The sequence below is a fragment of the Symphodus melops genome (assembly GCF_947650265.1).
Source record: "Symphodus melops genome assembly, chromosome: 1".
In the NCBI taxonomy this organism is placed as follows: domain Eukaryota; kingdom Metazoa; phylum Chordata; class Actinopteri; order Labriformes; family Labridae; genus Symphodus; species Symphodus melops.
Genome location: NC_136691.1, coordinates 44,473,626 through 44,492,230, shown reverse-complemented (window position 1 = coordinate 44,492,230; position 18,605 = coordinate 44,473,626). Strand labels below are relative to the sequence as shown.

The 18,605-nt window shown below is 41.2% G+C and overlaps 2 protein-coding genes across 4 annotated transcripts in view; one reads left to right on the top strand and one right to left on the bottom strand.

Moving 5' to 3' along the window:
* kank1a (KN motif and ankyrin repeat domains 1a) overlaps positions 1-12,923 on the top strand; it is a 51,370-nt gene extending 38,447 nt beyond the window's left edge. For all 3 annotated transcript variants that reach the window (XM_079343393.1, XM_079343392.1, XM_079343394.1), the window contains exons 3-12: positions 1-2,254; positions 5,460-5,639; positions 7,431-7,539; positions 7,836-8,054; positions 8,325-8,412; positions 9,014-9,233; positions 10,149-10,291; positions 11,167-11,367; positions 11,780-11,878; positions 11,968-12,923. The exon at positions 1-2,254 is cut by the window's left edge and continues 398 nt beyond it. In XM_079343393.1, the coding sequence (XP_079199519.1) occupies positions 1-2,254; positions 5,460-5,639; positions 7,431-7,539; positions 7,836-8,054; positions 8,325-8,412; positions 9,014-9,233; positions 10,149-10,291; positions 11,167-11,367; positions 11,780-11,878; positions 11,968-12,030 (3,576 nt within the window). In that variant the 3' untranslated portion in view covers positions 12,031-12,923. The remainder of the gene's footprint in view (positions 2,255-5,459; positions 5,640-7,430; positions 7,540-7,835; positions 8,055-8,324; positions 8,413-9,013; positions 9,234-10,148; positions 10,292-11,166; positions 11,368-11,779; positions 11,879-11,967) is intronic.
* Positions 12,924-13,021: 98 nt separating this feature from the next.
* On the bottom strand, positions 13,022-18,171 carry LOC306823687 (cilia- and flagella-associated protein 157-like). Its single transcript, XM_079343420.1, has 10 exons — positions 17,948-18,171; positions 16,790-17,061; positions 16,325-16,478; positions 15,631-15,898; positions 15,247-15,368; positions 14,863-15,013; positions 14,558-14,718; positions 13,915-14,052; positions 13,429-13,677; positions 13,022-13,343 (listed from the first exon to the last, which is right to left on the bottom strand). Exons 1-9 carry the CDS (start codon positions 18,109-18,111, stop codon positions 13,581-13,583), a joined length of 1,527 nt encoding a protein of 508 aa, XP_079199546.1. The 5' UTR covers positions 18,112-18,171; the 3' UTR covers positions 13,022-13,343; positions 13,429-13,580.
* Between the last annotated feature and the right edge of the window lie 434 nt (positions 18,172-18,605).

Genomic DNA, 18,605 nt, shown 5'->3' with positions numbered 1-18,605 from the left:
TTGCCACCTCCTTCGCCAAGGTTTGCCCCTCGTCACAACCCACAAGTGGAGAGGACCCTCATGGAGACGCGTCTTAGACTTGAGCAGGAGCGTCTGCTCATGCAGCAGCACAGCGAGCCTCCGATGCCTCGCCGCCGCCTCGCCAGCTTTGGCGGCATGGGCTCCAGCAGCTCACTCTCCTCTTATTCAGGCTCAATGGCCCCAAGCCAGATCTCCCCCAGCACCCTCAATCCTCTTCCCATCAACGGCCACCCAAACGGAGAGTATAACCCTTACTACCCGCCATCCATGGGCAGCTCCATCCGCCACAGCCCCATGAGCTCCGGCATGGCCACACCTGTCACAAATGTCAGCCCATTACACCTTCAACAAATCCGGGAGCAGATGGTTGTGGCCCTTAAGAAGCTGAAAGAGTTAGAGGAGCAGGTGAAAACCATTCCTATCTTGCAAGTAAAGATTGCTGTTCTCCAAGAAGAGAAAAGACAATTGGCTGCTCAGTCAAAAAATCAAGGTCCCGGTGCCTTCCGCAAGCGCTCTTACAGTGTAGGCAGCGCTGACCAAATGGAGAATCAAGCCCACATCCAAAAAGAAACAGAGTTGCACATTATGGAGCCCGAAGCCCAAGAACAGAGCACTCAGCGGCTCGAGGAGTTCAGACGTCTGGCTGCTGAGGTCCAAGCTCTGGAGAAGACCACCCTGGACAATAATGTTAATGAAATTCAGCCTCAAAAGATCACGCAAAACCAGGCCCATCAAAAATCCATTGGAATAGTCACTGATGAGAATATGAACAACCTCCCCATCGCTCAGAGGAAGTTGCCAAATGAACGGCTTTTCCAGGATGCAGGAGTTGTGACGGATCAACGGGAAGTGCGTAGCGCTGCAGTTGGTGTGACCGAGGCCATGCTGGGCATGACGACGGAGGCCGAGAAGGAGATTGAGCTGCAGCAGCAGACCATCGAATCTCTGAAAGAGAAGATCTATCGCTTGGAGGTGCAGCTCAAAGAAAGCACTCACCAGATTGAGATGGGGAAGCTGAAGCTCGAGCTCCAAGCTGCTGGTGGATCAAACAAGAAAAAGGCAGACAAAGGTGTGATGGCCAGGCCTGAGACGTACAACGCCTGCGTCGAGGCCAAAGTCGTGATGCGAAGCCAGGGAGTCGGAGACCATCTGGAATTTAACACGGCTAAAACCCCACAAAGCCAAACCATAGGAGTGTCCTGTCAACCCTGTGTGCAGAGTGTGTCCTCAGGCCCAGATGTCCCCATGGACCGGTGGGTGGTGAAGGAGCGCGTGGAGGTAAATGATCAGTGTGTAGGTCGACATGTGGAGATGTGCCACAAGCAAGTAGGCAAAGAGATGAACGTTTGCGAGGTTGGAATTAACACAGAGGAATCCGTTGACAGCTTGGCTCTCTGCAAACCCATGACGGAGCTGAGTAAAGAGTCCAGAACAGTCGGCTGTGGAGATTGTTCAGTGGACGTAGTAGTCAGTCCAATAAAGACACTCGTGACGCGAGGAACTGAGCCGGACGTCGTCAGTAAAGTGGACTCTTGTGTCATGGCTGCCCCTGAGTCAGCTACTCAACAGACAAATACTGAGACTGAAGTAATGTGCAAATCAACCAATACAAAGACAGTTATCCTGACTGACTCTTTCACTGATATGTTATTGGTCACCTGTGACAAGCAAACCAACACAACTGTGAATGAAACCAGGACAGTTGCTGCAGGAGAAGGACTTGTCAAAGATGTTCACCCAACAGCAAAGACTCGTTCGGTTGCTGTTGGAACCTCCACGGATGCAGAGTCATTCCTTGGCATTTCGAGCTCTACTAAAACCAAAGAATGTGGGGTGGGCCCAGTTAGCATCCAAGAGAACTTCTTGGTTGGATTAAAAACCAGGAACATAGCGTGCGGCCCCTCCCAGCCCACTGAATCTGTCGTAAGCTGCAGCAAAAAGACAGTGGAGACCACCACCGAGACGGGGGCCGCACAAATGCAAGCTGTGGACCAGGGGGAAGCCGGACTCGACCATTACATTGAAAGGGTTCAGAAGCTGCTGCAGGAGCAACAAATGCTGTTAGCAGAGAACTACAGCGAGCTTGCTGAGGCCTTTGGTCAACCTCAGTCCCAGTTTGGTTCCATCAACAGTCAGCTGGTCAGCACGCTTTCATCCATCAACTCCGTCATGAAGTACGGGAGTGTGGAGGACATCCTGAAGCTGCAGTCAGATGCTGTGAACTCGAACAAAGGTGAGAAGTGAAGCACGTCCAACACTTTGGAGGATAATGTTTCCACATGCTCACAGGTGTTGCCAAAAGCACAAGTGGTGGCTGTTGTTGTGGTAACTGGCTTTAAGTCATGTCAAGCAATCAGAGCATAGTTTCAAGGACAGACAACAGAAAATACACACATAGTCACTCACACACACAAGTATGCTGTTTTCTTAAGCAAGAGATGTTTAGTGCCAGAGGGTGTGTTTAAAATTCTCTAGATTGTTAGCTTAACATTTTCTATGACAATTAGCTCAGAAAAACATATTTTTAAAGAAATAAAAAAACACATTTCACCAATAATATAGTGTGAGACCACAGGCAGGGATGTGTGGGACCCTCGGGTTAAAAAAAAAAAAAAGGTGCTGCGTGCCATCAACTCCACAGGAACTATTACACGACTGGAAAGAGGTTCTTCTTGTGGAACTTGTCCGTCTGTGCTGCAAGAAGACTTGTTACTGTTAAAAAGTAAAAAGGAGTTATTTAAAAAGTGGGAGAGTTTTCTTTTTAAACTGAAATCCATAAAGTGTCTGAAATGATACAAAAAGAAAAACGGCAGGAAAACCAACCGATTATGAATAAAAGTAGTTTGAATTAACATGTTACTAACCATATAGATTCTGCATGAATATCTGCTGTATATTAAATGAGGAAAGAGGGTACAATGTGTATGGGGTGTACATTTGATCCTAAATCAGTGAATTTATTTATTTCGTGTTGGATTTGTTTTTGTTTTAAGAAAATCGGGGTTGTCCTTGACCCCTGAGGGAGGAATCTATTGAAGCTATGAAATAGTGAGGTATTGAGAATGTTAAAACTTTTCATTTTACAGTAGTTTTCAGTGAGTGTTAGCACTCAAGTGTTTAACAAATTCATCAATATTTAGCAGGCCAATCCAGAGGGAAACGAAGCAGTATATTTTCATATCGTAGTGACAAAGTAAGCTATAGTTGAAAAGTGTGCAGTTCAACTGTACTGTAGAGGAGCTGCTCAGCGTTCACACACTGTTTAAAGAGAATCCTGATAGGATCAGACAGGCCAAAGTTATCTCTGACCCTGAAATATGCAGCGGGGGCTTTGGATGTGAACCAACAATGAGCTCATTCCTTTTTGGGAACCAGTAATGTCGCACCAATGGGCTACTTGTTTTTTTAGCGGGCCGTCCTGCCTTCACTCACACCTCACTGCTGATGCTGATTCATGGCTCCTTCTGAGTTGCATAACCTGCATTCATGCTGGCTGGAAACATGAATGTAGGCTGATTGTCTGAGTTGTGTGTGAGCTTGTTTCTGGTCAGTTGCTGGCCTCTTTTGGGATGAAGAATTACTTACCAAACTCTGTTCCTGTCCAACTGTTTGTATAATGACGGTACTGAACTCTTAAAATGTTAAAGCTCGGTCAGAACAACTATAAAAAGGCAAGAAAAAATTCCTTTTCTAAATGTCTGTTGGATGCAGTTTAATTATACTGTCGCTTTCTTTAGGCTATCTTCTTAAATGTACTGTAATGTGCCAAACTACCACAAATATCAGACCTTTCAAGAGGTTTAAAAGCACTTCTATAAAACATTTGCTAAATTTTATTTTAATGCAATATGAAGATTTTAAAAATGTATCAATAAATGGCTACGGTGTGGGTTTTGAATTTAACCGTAACTCTTGCCACAAATCATCATTACCCTCCTTGTTTAGATCCGCTAACCTTTTCTTCTTCTTTCTGAAGTCTGTCTTGCAACCAACCGCCAAACGTGTGATTACATCAAGTCATGAAATCTGACCTCTAAAAGATGCTCTCATCTCTGTTGGGCTCTGTTGACAAAATTAACATTCATTTGCAGATTTAAATAGGTAAATAAGATAAAAACAGTTATGTATTCACTAATGAATTTATCTTGCAAATAAACAAATGCATACTTTTTTTCCCCTTCAGGTAATGATAGAAGTTATCTTTAAATAAGATTTTTTTGTACCCTTCTCTTTTTTCACCTTAAAGACTGTTTTTCATGAATGTTAGGGAGGATTCAAAAACTGAAAAGAATTGTACAGACTGATGTATTGGTGCCATCTGACACCCTCCTGATCTCTGTTAGGCTGCTTTATAGTGACTGGATCTTTGTTTTCCCTTCATTTAGATTTATTACAACAAGATAATAAAGCTCATTAATCAGTGATTAATGAGAAGATATAAACTAAAAGAATAATAAATAACAGTCTGAGAACTATTGTATAAGGAAAGCACGTGTTTGCATGGATGTTTGTATCCTTAGTTCTCAAAATACAGATAGTATAAACATCTTTACTAGCACAACTGAGAAGTATTGTGTATCTGGATTGTGTTTGAAAAGCAGGAATAGTTAATAGATGTTCAGGAAAACTTCTAGGATTTGTCTTGTTAATAAGATGTACATCATTTTGTGCATATAAATCAAATATTATCTAATGAAAATTCAACATTTAATCAAAACATTGATGCTCATCTGTGTGTTGTGATGACAGTGACCTCCAAACAAACACACAGCTCTGACCACATGTTGAGTCTTTCTGCAATCTAATGCTGACATCACACTGGTGCACAGAAACGCATGAGATTATTCTCCTGCTAAATACTACCACGATTAAAATCAGGTCGAAAATAAAGAAGAGGAAAATGAAAGAAATAAAAACAGTCTCATGACGGGGGCGCCGATAGCTCAGCGGCAGCGACAGCGCGCGTACCATGTTGCGAGGCCTCGCTCCTCGCGCGGGCGGCCCGGGTTCGCGTCCGGCCTGTGGCCACTTTCCCGCATGTCTCTCCCCACTCTCTCCCCCTTTCCGACTCTATCCACTGTCCTCTATCAATAAAGGCAAAAAGGCCAAAAACAAATCTTTAAAAAAAAAAAAAAACAGTCTCATGAGAATCAGCTAATATATTAGCTAACAAACAAACGCACAAATAGATTATGACAGAGTAAAATGAAACCTGTGCAAGTTATTTTTGAACACATACAAACATCACTCACAAGAATATATTGATTTATAAAACCAAAAACTGCCGTATCAGGCTGAAAATAATTCCCTTCAATCGTTAGCTTTTGAACGCATGAAAGATTCCTTCTTTTCATCTTTTAACAGCATCATGCTGTCTGTGCTTACCTGGCCCACCTGTGCTGTCAGTCACTGACTCTGTCCCTCCCCTCCTCCTTCAGAGAGCACTCAGCAGCTCTGCGTCCAGTCACTGTCTGTTCAGATGGATCGCTCACAGATGGAGAAGATTTCATCGGGCCTGTCATCTGCAGAGATGCCTGCCAACACACCTGCACAGCAGCAGATCAGTGCAGCGGAGCAGAAGAGCCGAATGGACCTGCAGATGTCTACAGCCCTACACGGTACAGCTGAACCCCCTCTAAAATACGTTTCAAGCTTTGTTGTTTGTAGGCTTTAGAGCCTATTTATCTAAAGGTGACTGCAGCTGTATTGGAGTATAAAAAACAAACAAATGTTGAGTTCTGTATACCCCTGGAAAAATTAAGTCAATGTAAAGTAGATCGTTCAAAACAATTGAAGTATTGGTGGCGCCGATAGCGCAGCGGCAGCGCGCGCACCATGTTGCCAGGCTTTGCTCCTCGCACGGGCAGCCCGGGTTCGCGTCCGGCCTGTGGCCACTTTCCGCATGTCTCTCCCCACTCTCCCTGTTTCCGACTCTATCCACTGTCCTATCAATAAAGGCAAAAAGGCCAAAAATAAACCTTTAAAAAAAAACAAAAAAACAATTGAAGTATTTAGATTCAATGACTGTAATTGGATAATTTCAAGAACCTACAAACACGTTTATTTATTAAATGTAGAATAGATTTATATTATAACCAAATATTATATTTATATCCACAGAATACAAGTAAAACCCAATAAATCAAAGCTTTCAGCAGTGACACATGTGACCTGTTGGATGGAGATCAGTTGCTTTCCGACTTTCATAGGAAACTACTTCGGGATAATTGTTGTTTAATTTTTGAATCAGGTTTACACGGACAAAAAACTCTGACTAAGTTTGAGACTGTGTTGTTCTCTAAATCTTGTTTTTTTTAATTAAAAAAAATAAAAATAATTATGAGTCTATATCACAGGGCTACAGTGTGCAGTCTGAAACATAGCCTGGCCTCTATGGGCTGAGTGAAGAGCCTAAATACTCTAGCGTTTGTATAACAAATATGTACATAACATCACTTGAGTGCTGCTGTTCTCGATCTTACAATTATTCAAATGAGCCAGGTAACAAAAACAACACCAAACATCTCTGCCTTGAATTTATCTCGGGATCAATAAAGTATCTATCTGTAATGTATACAGAAGCAGCTCCACACGTGTTGATACAAGAATACACACAAATACAAACTCCCCCATAGCTGTCCCTTGGAGCTATGAAAGAGTACCCTCCCCGATCAGGGCAGGTCTTGGCAGATGTGCAGGGTGTTCTGGCTCTCGGATGGTATTTGGGGTTGCTAGGCCTCTATTTAACATGACTGAGATACTTCAGGGTTTGGGGAAGCTTCCAGAAGGCCTCTCTGACGGATCACTTTGAAAAGAACTCTCGATGGACACTAAATTGCTGCCTCCCTCTCTGCCAGAGCTGTTGGTCATGTCTGAAGGCTTTCAGTGGATCATTCAGGCGTTCTCAGGCTGTTTGTAATGAACTCCGTGAGCTTGTTTGTTCAGCTACAAGAATGTGTAACGTTGCAAAGAAGGATTTTAAAAGAAGCAAAAACTGGAGGTGAGGAAAATATCCAATACACCCAAATATGGAGAGATTTTCTAAAAAAATTATAATTCACAGCTGAAACGTGGTACAACTAGGATAAATCTTGGAGATGCTTTTGAGGTTAGAAGGCAGTGCAGTTTAAACACTGGAGCTTCAGTGTCTGTGACATGGCAACCTGCGTACAGGGGGAGACGACTCTATTAAATGATTCGAATTTAGACTTTTCCTCATTTAATAACAGAAAGAGTTGATCAAAAAGAGAATTATAGAAGTCATAGACATATAAAACACTCAAATGCAGTTAATCTAACATAAACAATGTCCTTTTTGTGACCAACCATCTCCAAATACACGTCACTGTTTTATGAATTTTCTTGTCGTAAAGTCTTTTTGCCATGTCCTTTTTTTTTCTCTCCTTCAGGGCAGCCGTGCAGCCACAGCACCCTGAAATCCATCATGAAGAAGAAAGATGGCCGAGCAGACTCCAACGGCACCAAGAAGAACCTGCAGTTTGTCGGGGTGAATGGAGGGTGAGTTGGAAAACGTATACACTTGCCCTCCTGTTTGTAAAGCCATCATGAATAATGAATTGGATTTTCTTTCAGTTGTCATATTCAGACCTATTTAACATTTTAACAATCAGAATATTTTAGTTTTTAAGTCTTAAAAGTGAGTTTAAGGTTCTTCTGTTTTACATTTACAAGGCTTTTGTGTTTTGTTCCTCTTTGACCCGCACTTGTTGCTTTTTGGCGCTAAACGTCTGAGTCTTTAAGTTTCTTTGTGCTTTGTCGCCCCCTTGTGGTTCCTCCCCTCCAATTTCTTTCAGGTATGAGACAACATCGAGCGACGACTCCAGCTCAGAGGACAGCAGCTCCTCCGGATCAGACGAAGAGGAAGAGGATGAGGAGAAGGAGGATTATAGAGGACAGGAGGGCTATAAGAATGTGGGGGGAGGGAGCAGCGGAGAGGAGTTCCTGCCTGAAGGAGAAGAGGACGTGGATAAAAAGGATGAAGAGGAAAGTTCAGAGAAGCAGAAGAGAGAGAGGTGGGGAAAAAAAAATCTCTTAAATATTTTTGTTTTATTTTTCTGAATTAAAGTACTTCATTTGCATTACACATTTAGATGCCATTAATCTGTGTTTTTCTACCCTGAGCTGGGAATGTGTCTTTAGTGTCTTCACCTTAGACAACATAGATGAGCAGCTAAATATTAAAAATGAAGACTTCAAAAATGCCTAACATGGAAGCTATTGGTTAGAAAAAAGACAGCAGACAGTAAAATAATCCCCTTTGATTTTCTATGTGGTGTTTAAAGGTATGAACTGAGTGAAAAGATGTTGGCTGCCTGCAGTGTTCTCAAAAATCACCTCAGTGACCCGAAAGCTGTGAGCAGTAAAGATATGGTAAGGTTTCCTTTCTAACATTGTTAGTGTTCCATAGATGAAAAGTTTGAGTGTTTTTTTTAAGTCGATAAAAAAATAAGCTCCATTACCTCTCAAATAAACACCAAAAGGAACCTACCTTAAAGGACATGTAAAGTGTCTTATTTTTTTTAACTCTAAGTTGCCTTCAATTCATGTTTTTAAATCTGATTTCTACACAATTGGGATTTTTTTTTCTTTTTGGCTCATGCACTTTTTATGACCACGGTTTTTACAGTTTGTATGAGCATGGTTTTGCATATTTTAGATGGAGACCTGTGAATGTTGTCTATTCTCCTTTTAATATAAAATACATTGTAACATTTCATTATATGAATAACTGATGAAAATGAGAAACTCCATTTTTTTTGGGTGATCATACAGCAGCATGTCTTTTTAGCCACGTGTACTCCAGTGGAGCTAAATGTTTTTTTATTCTCTACAAAGTGGCTATTGAATTTAATTTCAGGTTCAAGCACAGACTTGCACATTTAATATAAAGATGACTTTGCACACGATCAGTACAGAACATCACAGAGCTCCTGTGTATAATCACTAATGACCCCCCCTCGTCCCCCCTCAGAGAGCCTGTCTGAACACGGTGCAGCACGAGTGGTTCCGTGTGTCCAGTCAGAAAGCAGCCTCAGCAGCCATGGTGGAAGACTACCTGGGAGGATTCGGGGCAGTCTCACCGGCTGTGCTGCGTCACATCGTCAACATGGCCGATGGAAACGGAAACACGGCGCTCCACTACAGCGTGTCGCACTCCAACTTCCAAGTGGTGAAGAAGCTGCTGGATGCTGGTGAGTGCTCGTTGGCATAACTTAACCAAAACAGGTTTTTTGCTGGAAGACATAAAGAGATGTGCAGTATGTGACAAAACAGCCCATCAGCAATGAAGCTGGAATCAGCAATAAGTGAGTTAATAGAGAGATTACCTCGTCAAATAAGTTCCAGCAGTGAGGTGTGGCTTTTTTTACGCTGAAATATTTGGGGAATTTGACAGTTCTTAGACTGCTGGTTGAGGAAAAAAAACATTGTACTGTGTCACTTTTGGTTCTCCGACATGAAATATGTGCAATCATTTAACAGTCTCATGTTAAATTTTTCTGTTCTTCAAAGTAAAAAGATATTTTCATTCTTGAATTACAAACTTTTACTCTGATAACATTGTCAAATCCTGACTTTGACTTTTTACTTTGCAAGGTTTTCTCACAGCGTGGTATCTGTACTTTATACTACAGTAAAATCCAGATTGTTGAGCCAAGCAGCGACCTCTCTGAAAGCTCTATAGCCGGTGATGAGGTCTCGGTCACTCGCTGCTCTAAAAGCCTTTTGTCCCATCAACCTTTTGTGTCCTTGTGTCCTGTGACAGCACCTCCACCCCCCTGTCCTCCATTGTGTCCTTTGTCCTTACTCAGTCTTGGTTCCTTAGACCTCTCCGCCCCTCTGTGGCAGCACAGCCACCCTCTTACCCGCCCCCCTCCCTCCCTCAAACAGACACTGATGTCGCCTCTCTTCAGACTGATGAAAAGGCAGCAAAGAGAAAGTGTAAAGGGGATGAAGTGATGGACTGAAGCCTGTCACACACTGCGTGTACATCACTGTGTTGTTGGCTGACAAGTGGAGTCCTGACGAGTCAATCACAGACCAGAGTTGGAGTTTATAACAGTTTGATTCCTATCAAAACCACCCACAGAGTCTATTTTGTGTTTCAGATGTGTGTAATGTGAACCAGCAGAACAAGGCGGGATACACACCCATCATGTTGGCAGCGCTGGCCGCAGTGGAGACTCCCAAGGACATGCACATAGTGGAGGAGCTCTTCAGTAAAGGCGACGTGAATGCTCGAGCCAGCCAGGTCAGTGAGCATCCAGAGGTCAGAGGCCATAAGGCAGAGGCAGGGCATCAACGCTCTGAGGGGTCAAATCAAGGACCGGGCTTTGTTTACTTCTCATTTAGAGCGCTAATTAAGCACCATATCAAAGTATTATTTAAAAGGCTTGGAGTTTTTATATTTCTGTGATTTATTTGTGGATCAGTTTTTTTTCTCTTTTGTGTCAAAAACTTGTACTATGGTGACACCGAGTGGTGAAGGAAGGTAACTACATTTGATTTAGTGTTGTTTTTAGACACATTTGCAGGCTGTTTTTCCATTGAATGAAGGTGTATTCTTGCTCATATTCAAGGCAGGAGACACTATATAATTTGTACTCAATATTTGTGTTTGTAGAAGGGGAAGACTAGTGCTAGTTTACATGACACATTTCCTGCTCACTAACAGAACTGGATTTATCATTTTTGAGAAAATTTGAAAGAAACAATATTCCAAGGAACTATTTTTCAAAGAGCTAAGATGTTCCTTATTTCTATTAATAGCTTAGACTAATTTGCTGATGTACTGTATGTAAAAGAAGTAGCTGCACAACCATGACACCAACAAATACATTGCTTTAAGTATTCAGTCATCAGGATGGCAAGCTCAAAACCTTAAATCCCTGCAATTTTGGAGTCCTACCCTAAAATCGCTAGGACAATAATATTTGATGAAGATGATAATAAAGAAATGTGTTAGAAATGAAATTGTCTGAGATTGTGCAGCATCAGATCTTTAGTGTGTTTGAAGTCTAGCTGAATTCATAATTACGGGATTTTATTCGTCCATGGATTGAGATCTTCTGCCTTTATTTATACTGTATAAATTGTCTCCTCACCACGCTGTTGCTATGGTTTCAGGCTGGTCAGACGGGGCTGATGCTGGCGGTCAGTCACGGCAGGATGGACATGGTTCGGGCTCTGCTAGCTCACAGTGCCGACGTCAACGTCCAGGATGATGAGGGCTCCACGGCGCTGATGTGTGCCAGTGAACACGGACACGTGGAGATCGTCAAACTGCTGCTGGCTCAGCCGGGCTGTGACGCCACATTGAGTGACAGCGTGAGTTACCTACAGAGAGACAATTCAACTTTGTGTTTTACTTTCTACATTCTTCTGATCTTTAACTAAAGCTTAGTGTTCACATATAACATTTAAAATGAACTTATGAAGTATTATGATTTGTTTTGAATTTGACTTCTGAACAGTATATAATTTGTACAACAATTAATGGTTGTTGCAGTTTTTGTCTATAATGTTGCTCTGAGTGGCCGGCCTGGGTTTGAATTCTACCTATTGCACCTTTCCCATATGTTGTTTCTCTCTCTATCTCTCTCTCCCCCCCCCCCCCCCCCCCGGTTTCTGACTCTATCCACTGTCCTCTTTCTAAAATAAAAGCATAAAAAGACACCTAAAAGTATAAAAATGTATGTTTTCCTCATTCATTTTTTGTATCTTGTTGTCTTATTTACAGGATGAAAGTAATGCTCTGTCTATCGCTCTGGAAGCAGGACACAAGGACATTGCAGTGCTGCTTTATGCGCACGTCAATTTCTCCAAAGCCCAGTCACCGGTACGTCCTCATTACTCTCCCTTCTTCTAAAACACCTATATGCGTTTTATTTCTCAGTTCTAACTGGAAATTGTTCAACCTTTTTCCAGGGGACCCCTCGACTTGGCAGGAAGACGTCACCGAGTCCTACACGTAGGAGTATGTTCGATTAGAGGCCCGCCTCTCCCTACAAACACTGTGCTGCTATTGGTTCTCGCTGAACTACGTCTTACCCCAAGATCGATGAGGAACTTAATCCCAAACAACCAACCAATGAGAATTCTGGCAATGTTTTTTTTTTAAGTTATTATTATTGATGTGCACACATGAGAGCCCAAAGTGCCCTTTGACATGATTGTAACCAGCTTGTGCCTCAAGTCCTATCACTTACTGTTTTTCAGCAAACCAACATGGACAAAGAATCAAAAACAGAACGCCATTTTTTTCTGTTAATTTTTTTCCTTTTCTCTTTTTTGTTGATGTTGTAAATTGACAACCTTTTTTATTCATAAAGCTCAATGTTGATCATTCAAGAGCACCAAAACATCTTCATTTGTGAATTTTTTTTTTCTTTTCTTTTTGGAGCATATCAGAGAAGACTGATGGAGAATAATCCTTCCACATGACAGAGGAAGTATTTCCTGTAAATGTATCGCTCACCTCGGCCTCACACACAGCACATGTCCAACTCATGTGGACGAGTACATCAAAGAGTAGACGTGGTGACCTAGACTGGAGAAACTGTACTTTTATAAAAATCCTTTGTATCTATTTAAAACAGAATCACAGTATTTTGAACATTTCTTATTACTACATAACAACCCATGAAGTTATATATTTATCTAAGTATAGTTTTTAATGCAGATATATGTAATTCATTGTACATACGGTGGTCAGTAGTTTAGTCTTTCTCCTTTTTGTCTGTGTCCAGTTCTGTCTCTCGAGTGTAAAATAAACCGTCTGTTCTCCTCTAATGCTCATCAAGGTGCTGACTTTCATCCTCCAATGAGAATTGAAGTGCCTGAGACTTTGCCATATAACAATAAACATTAATTAAAGATACAAACGTACGTCTTTACTGATGTTTTATATCAAGTTTTTGACTGTTGTGAGTTCCTAGATTTTCTATAAACATGTTTCAGTTGAAAATAATCATTACAAGCATTTAATTTGTGCATCTTGGTATATTTCTCATTCAAAATGTCAATACAAATCTTGGGCACATTCGTCATCAAACCACCAGACACAAACAAGGTGTTGGATAGAAAAATAAGAGACACTGAGTATTACCAAAGGTTATGTAGCGTTTGCTCTACAACAGCCTCTATCATGATTCTTCAATAACTCTTCTGACTTTCTTTTATGCAACTGTACACTGAAGTGTCATTCAGGATTTTAACATGTGAGCAAGGCGAAAGAGGCAGGAGAGAGTTAAAAAAAGAAAGCAAGTGAAAACATTCAAATAAGACATTGTTTAAGACTAGTGCTGGATATTCATAGATTTAAGAAAATGAATCAAATTTAACCAGAAAAACTTAACCATTGACTGACATCATTAAAAGACAGAATACATATTCATTGAGGTACTTTCTCTAAACAGGACAGATGGCAGATGTACCTTAGTTACTCGGACAAATATATATATGATGACAATGTGTGTGTTGCTGCTGATAGATAGATAGATAGATAGATACTTTATTGATCCCGAGTGAAATTCAAGATTCTATTTGAGTTTTGTGAACGTGTTTCTGGAGGTATGAGATTCAACAGCTGAATCAGACGGATGAATAGAGCAGGCTGCTTTCTGACTGGAGGACTTCCTGAAGGATAAAAAAAGAGCAACAGTTTAAAAAACACAAGTTTTAAACAAAGAAACAGAAAAGAAAACAATGGTATACAAAACAATAATTACAGGTAAGAGGAATTAAGTAATAAAAACATTTTGCATAATGAGTCCTGACTAAAAGGGGAATTAAATGAAGTCAACAAGACGAAGAGTCATTCGTCCGTACACAACATGCCCCCATGTTGAAACAGCACAGGAGGTCTGAACAAACCTGAGCAGAGTCTTGTTGGTGCTGCTGGACATCATGCGTTTGTTCTTTGGTGAAGGACGGGGTACAATGCCGAGATCACCCAGCCTGTAGCGGGCCAACTCAAACTGGAGACTGGTAGCTGGATTCAGGATCCCTGCTCTATGATGACCCAATAAACAGGTAGAAGGGGATTTTTCAGGGAGGTGTCACTGACAGCAACAACTCATAAGAGAAATCAAGATCAAAAACTGAGCTGTTTGGGGAGAATCACAGAAGTGTTTGTGATTGTATAATTGAAACTTATCTGGAACAAATATAATATAAAGATGATTCATCTATAGAGTCTAAACAAAAGATGATTTTGGAGACCAAACAATTTCAGAGGGGAAAACAAATGACCATTTACAGATATGGCAGCAGACACTATGATGTACATTTACTTCATATGGGACATAAATTCCAGTGAAGACCACCATACTGGTAAACAAAACCGATACTGATATTTATTCTAGACTTGTATCTGAGGAGGCTTTCAGGAGAGCGATATGTCATCGAGCTGCAATTCTTTACATGTATAAATATCGGGGTCTTAGTCTTTCAGTTTGGTGCACAAAGGTCAAAGTCACAACCACACACTTTCCCAGGGCAGAGTCATTCTATTCACCTGACCGCTGTGGAGTGCGATATCTGCAGCTCACTCAGTTGGTCACTCTCAGCAGCACAGTTGTTGAGTTTGGGACTTTCCAACACCATCAACACCTTCTGCATCAGCTGCTGCCACTGGACCACACAGTCCACCCCAGAGTCCAGCTCAGTGGGGGCCTCCTGCAGAGAACAGAGCCCCCATCACATTTGTCAAAGTCATGAAAACAGTACTCAGTTTGAAATGATGTTACTTTATTCTCTGTGTGTGTTAAATGTAATCTTCATTTACATGATCTAGATGTGTTGATTTTTTTCATTTCATACCATCAGGCCTTCTCTGAGCATGACGGCTGCCTCTTTCATAATGTTCTCCATCCTGCTCCTCTTCTTCCTCTCCTCCTGCTCCTTAGCTTCCAGCCTACCCAGTTCAGCTCTGTTTTTACTGCACTGCTCCGTCAGTGACTTCTGGTGCTGTCTGAAAACACAGTCACAGTTAAAAAGAACAGGCTGTTGTTGTTTTTTTTTTTTTTTTTATAAAGGATGGCCTCTGTCTATTTAACAAAAGAAAATGTGAGTGAGGTTTGTCGGATTTGTTCCCCAGTGATTCTGAGTGATTGTTAAGTGTAAAGCACACTGAGAGGTTCTTGTCCATCTTTGATATACGTGTCAGTCGTTGCTGTGGACAGTAGAAACAGAGAACAGTCACACCTGAGTGCCTGCATCTCAGCCTGGACTCCCGTGTGTTCAGTCTGAAGCTGCTTGAGTTGATGGCTGCGCTCTTTCAGCTCTGTTTGCTGCTGCTGACACTTTCCTGTGAGCTGCTGCACCACCTGATGAACACAAAGTTTAGGTTAATAATTTTATCTGAAGAAGGAAAAACTAGGCGTGGTGGAAAATCATGTTAACTTCATGTGGGGGTGACAAAAAAAAAAAGCTGATGAAATATAATAAGTGAAAAAATTATTTACCTCTAGACATATGTATCTCTACTGTACACATACAACTTTCATATCGTCTATGAGCTGATCATACAGTGCCCAAAGCAAAGATTAGACAGATGTGTCTTTATCACGCAGGGTGTCTCTTTTTTACCCTCTTGAGGATGCAGCTCTGGCGGGATGTCTCCTTGAGCATTTGCTCCAGATTCTCCACATCCACACTCAGCGTACTCTTCCGTTGCTGCAGAGTGGAGTTCTCCTCCATCACAACATGTGTGTGCACAGACAAGTGATCCATCTGGGCCTTCAGCTCTCTATTCTCCTGAAGGGCCAACCTGGTCGTCTCTGGGACCTTCTGGTTCACCCTGTGCATCACATCTGCCCCTAAGGCTGCAACGTGGCTCTCCATCTCCTTCTCTAACCTTGATTTCAGGGAACAGGAGACAGACATTTGTTATTCAAACTGTATCACCACAGAGTTTTTCCTGCAGCGTTGTTTACGACACACTCAGGACTGTCTGAAGTACATGTAGCACATCTGGGTAGACCGTGGTCTGCAGAATAATTGGTTGCCAGTGTATAATCACATGAGATACTGTTAAACAATTCTGTTAAAATGAGCAGCATGTTGATATCCTTCACGTAGTTATATCAGCGTATAAATAGTCCAAAGCCATGCCCTCTATACTGACCACCTTATTTGTTATGGATTGACTTTCTCCTTTCCAACCAGCACAGTGTGGATCACATAAGCAAAATATGTGTTGTTCTCATCTTAAGGAGAGTCTGTTCTGCAATAGATTGCAAATGTTTTATTTTCTGATGTAAAGCTTCTATGATATCTAAACCTCCTCTTCTCCAGCAGCACTTTCATCTCCAGGCTGTGGAGGTCAGCTTTGTGTTCCTCCTCCTGGCTCGTCAGCTGCTTCTCCATAGACTCCATGGTAGACATCAGCTGCTCCTTCTGCTTCTGAAACTCAGCCAGACTATCCAGCCTGCCAGCTTTGAACAGAGGAGAGAGAGAGAGGATGACTTAACCCCCGAATGGTTTAACAAATCTTACTGAATTTGAATTCAAACGTCTACTCTGTCTCTGCAGTGAAGGGGTTGAAAATATGAGAGACGGTCCTGTATTTAAGATTGTGCTGAAGCTACAGTTCTAGTGAGGTTTGAAAACACCACACTGTTGTCATATTTGCACACAATCCTTATCCTTATCCTCCCATTGTGCAGAATTGCATTCATTTTCCATCCCATATTGAAGCTCTTGGAGATGCAATAAATGTGAAAATATATGCCAGCTTTAGTCTCACCAAGTGTTGTGTTTTCAGTGGTTAGTTCTTTGATCTGCTTTAGGAGCTCTTTCCTCAGCTGACTATTCTGCAGCTGCAGGGCGTCTCTTTCCTGATCTGCAGCCTCTCGCTGGCTCTCCAGGCGCTCTGTCAGATCGTCGGCCTCTTGCTCCTTCTCCAGCAGAGTGCGTTTCAGATAATCAACAATGTTTTTTTTCTCCGTCTCCAGTGAGATGTACTGAGAGCTTAAGACCTTCTTTTCTGTCTCTAGTTGACCACATTTCAGCTGATATCTGTGGGAGAAAGAGACATGAAATCTTAAATGGATCTTAAATAAAATAGTGCACAACACACCATCTTCATCTTCTGGACATGTTGCAGGCTGGATTCTGTTTATCCCATCATTAATTCTCACACGACTTTATTGGCTGAATGCTGTAGCAAGCATTACTTTTCATATAAATATACTTTGGCTCATGCAACTACAATTCTACAATTCACTTAGTACACACTTCTATCCAAAGCTACATACACCTGAAAGTACAAGGAATGATCTAGAAAAGAGGAAATGAAAAAGGTCAATAGGTGAAAAGGAACAGCTTAAAGTCAGATCAGACACAGGTGCTGACCATAGAATGTAAATATTAGGTGCTGACAGGCATTGTCGAGTACTACACAAATATGTAAAGTAGAGACGGTAGAAGAACTCCTTATGAAGTGGAACATCTCAGGGGAAAATTTGAATCTTATTCTGGGAGTTCTTCTGTATATAACTTTAATGTTGCAGGCGGATCAGATTTAACTCATAGATTTTATAAAGAAAACTTAGACTTGTATTTGGTCAATTGTTTAACTATTGAAAGCTTCTATGAGGAGATTTCATGTTTCAATTTTGGTGAGCCTTTAAAAGATAACCAAACTCATCTCTTGATCTGATCTGATCTGGTCCTGTTGTAATTTTTATTTGTAAATTTGTTCATTTGTTATTAGTTTTATTTTTTATGAAATATCTCATCCCGTTGTTTATTAGGGCATTAACTTCACATGACGTAAATCTAATACCAATGACAATGTTGTTTTTCCTCATTTAATAGCTAACCAAGTAGCTTTAACTGTCGGTCTTTTCCCCTTAAAAGTAAGGCGCTTTTCGTAAAAACACGGTTTAAAAAACAGACTCACCCCTCCAATTGCTCGGTCAAATATCGTATTTGAACCAAATATAAATCCTTCTCTCTCTCGTCAGGGGCAGTTTTGTGTCCAGGAGTATCTGCAGTCCCCTTTTTTTGTGTTTTCTTGTTTTCATCTTGTTTGTCGACGCCGTTCTTGTCTTTCTTCTTGGGCATGTCGTCAAAGAAAGTTGGCAAAAGTTTACCCGAGAGCTCGCGGATGAACACAACTACGCTGTTGCTAGGCAATGTTGCGTTCAGGGACTTAAGGAAGGAAAAGTTTTAATCTTACGTCTCTCCATTTTGAATTGGACCTAGATAAAAAAAAATACGATTTTTTCGTCGGACATTGGTAATTTTATCAGTCTTTAAACAAATTAATGCTTTTGAGAACACATGTCAAAGCTTCGTGGTTTCATCTAACAAGTGCTCAATATTATTACGATATTTTCAAAAGAAGTTGACAAATCTGACAGACATAAAGCTATCACCGCTATGGCCAAGCCATGTAGGCCTACAGTCTGGACCTGGACATAGATTTTCATAGACTGAAAAATGTTATATTTGAGATGGTTCAATACTTCTATTTTTATTAATAATTTTTGATTGCTGTTTAGAAACTGTAAAAAAAAAAGAAACATTATCAATCAATCAGCTTAATTTCTATATCA

What these genes read in the sequence shown, in the direction of transcription:
- LOC306823687 (XM_079343420.1), bottom strand. Translation starts at nt 18,111, where the DNA reads ATGCCCAAGAAGAAAGACAAGAACGGCGTCGACAAACAAGATGAAAAC. An exon ending in GTGCTGCTGGAGAAGAGGAG is followed by an intron (nt 15,899 to 16,324) that starts GTTTAGATATCA and finishes CCTGAAATCAAG; the next exon opens with GTTAGAGAAGGAGATGGAGA. An exon ending in TCGCACTCCACAGCGGTCAG is followed by an intron (nt 14,053 to 14,557) that starts GTGAATAGAATG and finishes GGGTCATCATAG; the next exon opens with AGCAGGGATCCTGAATCCAG.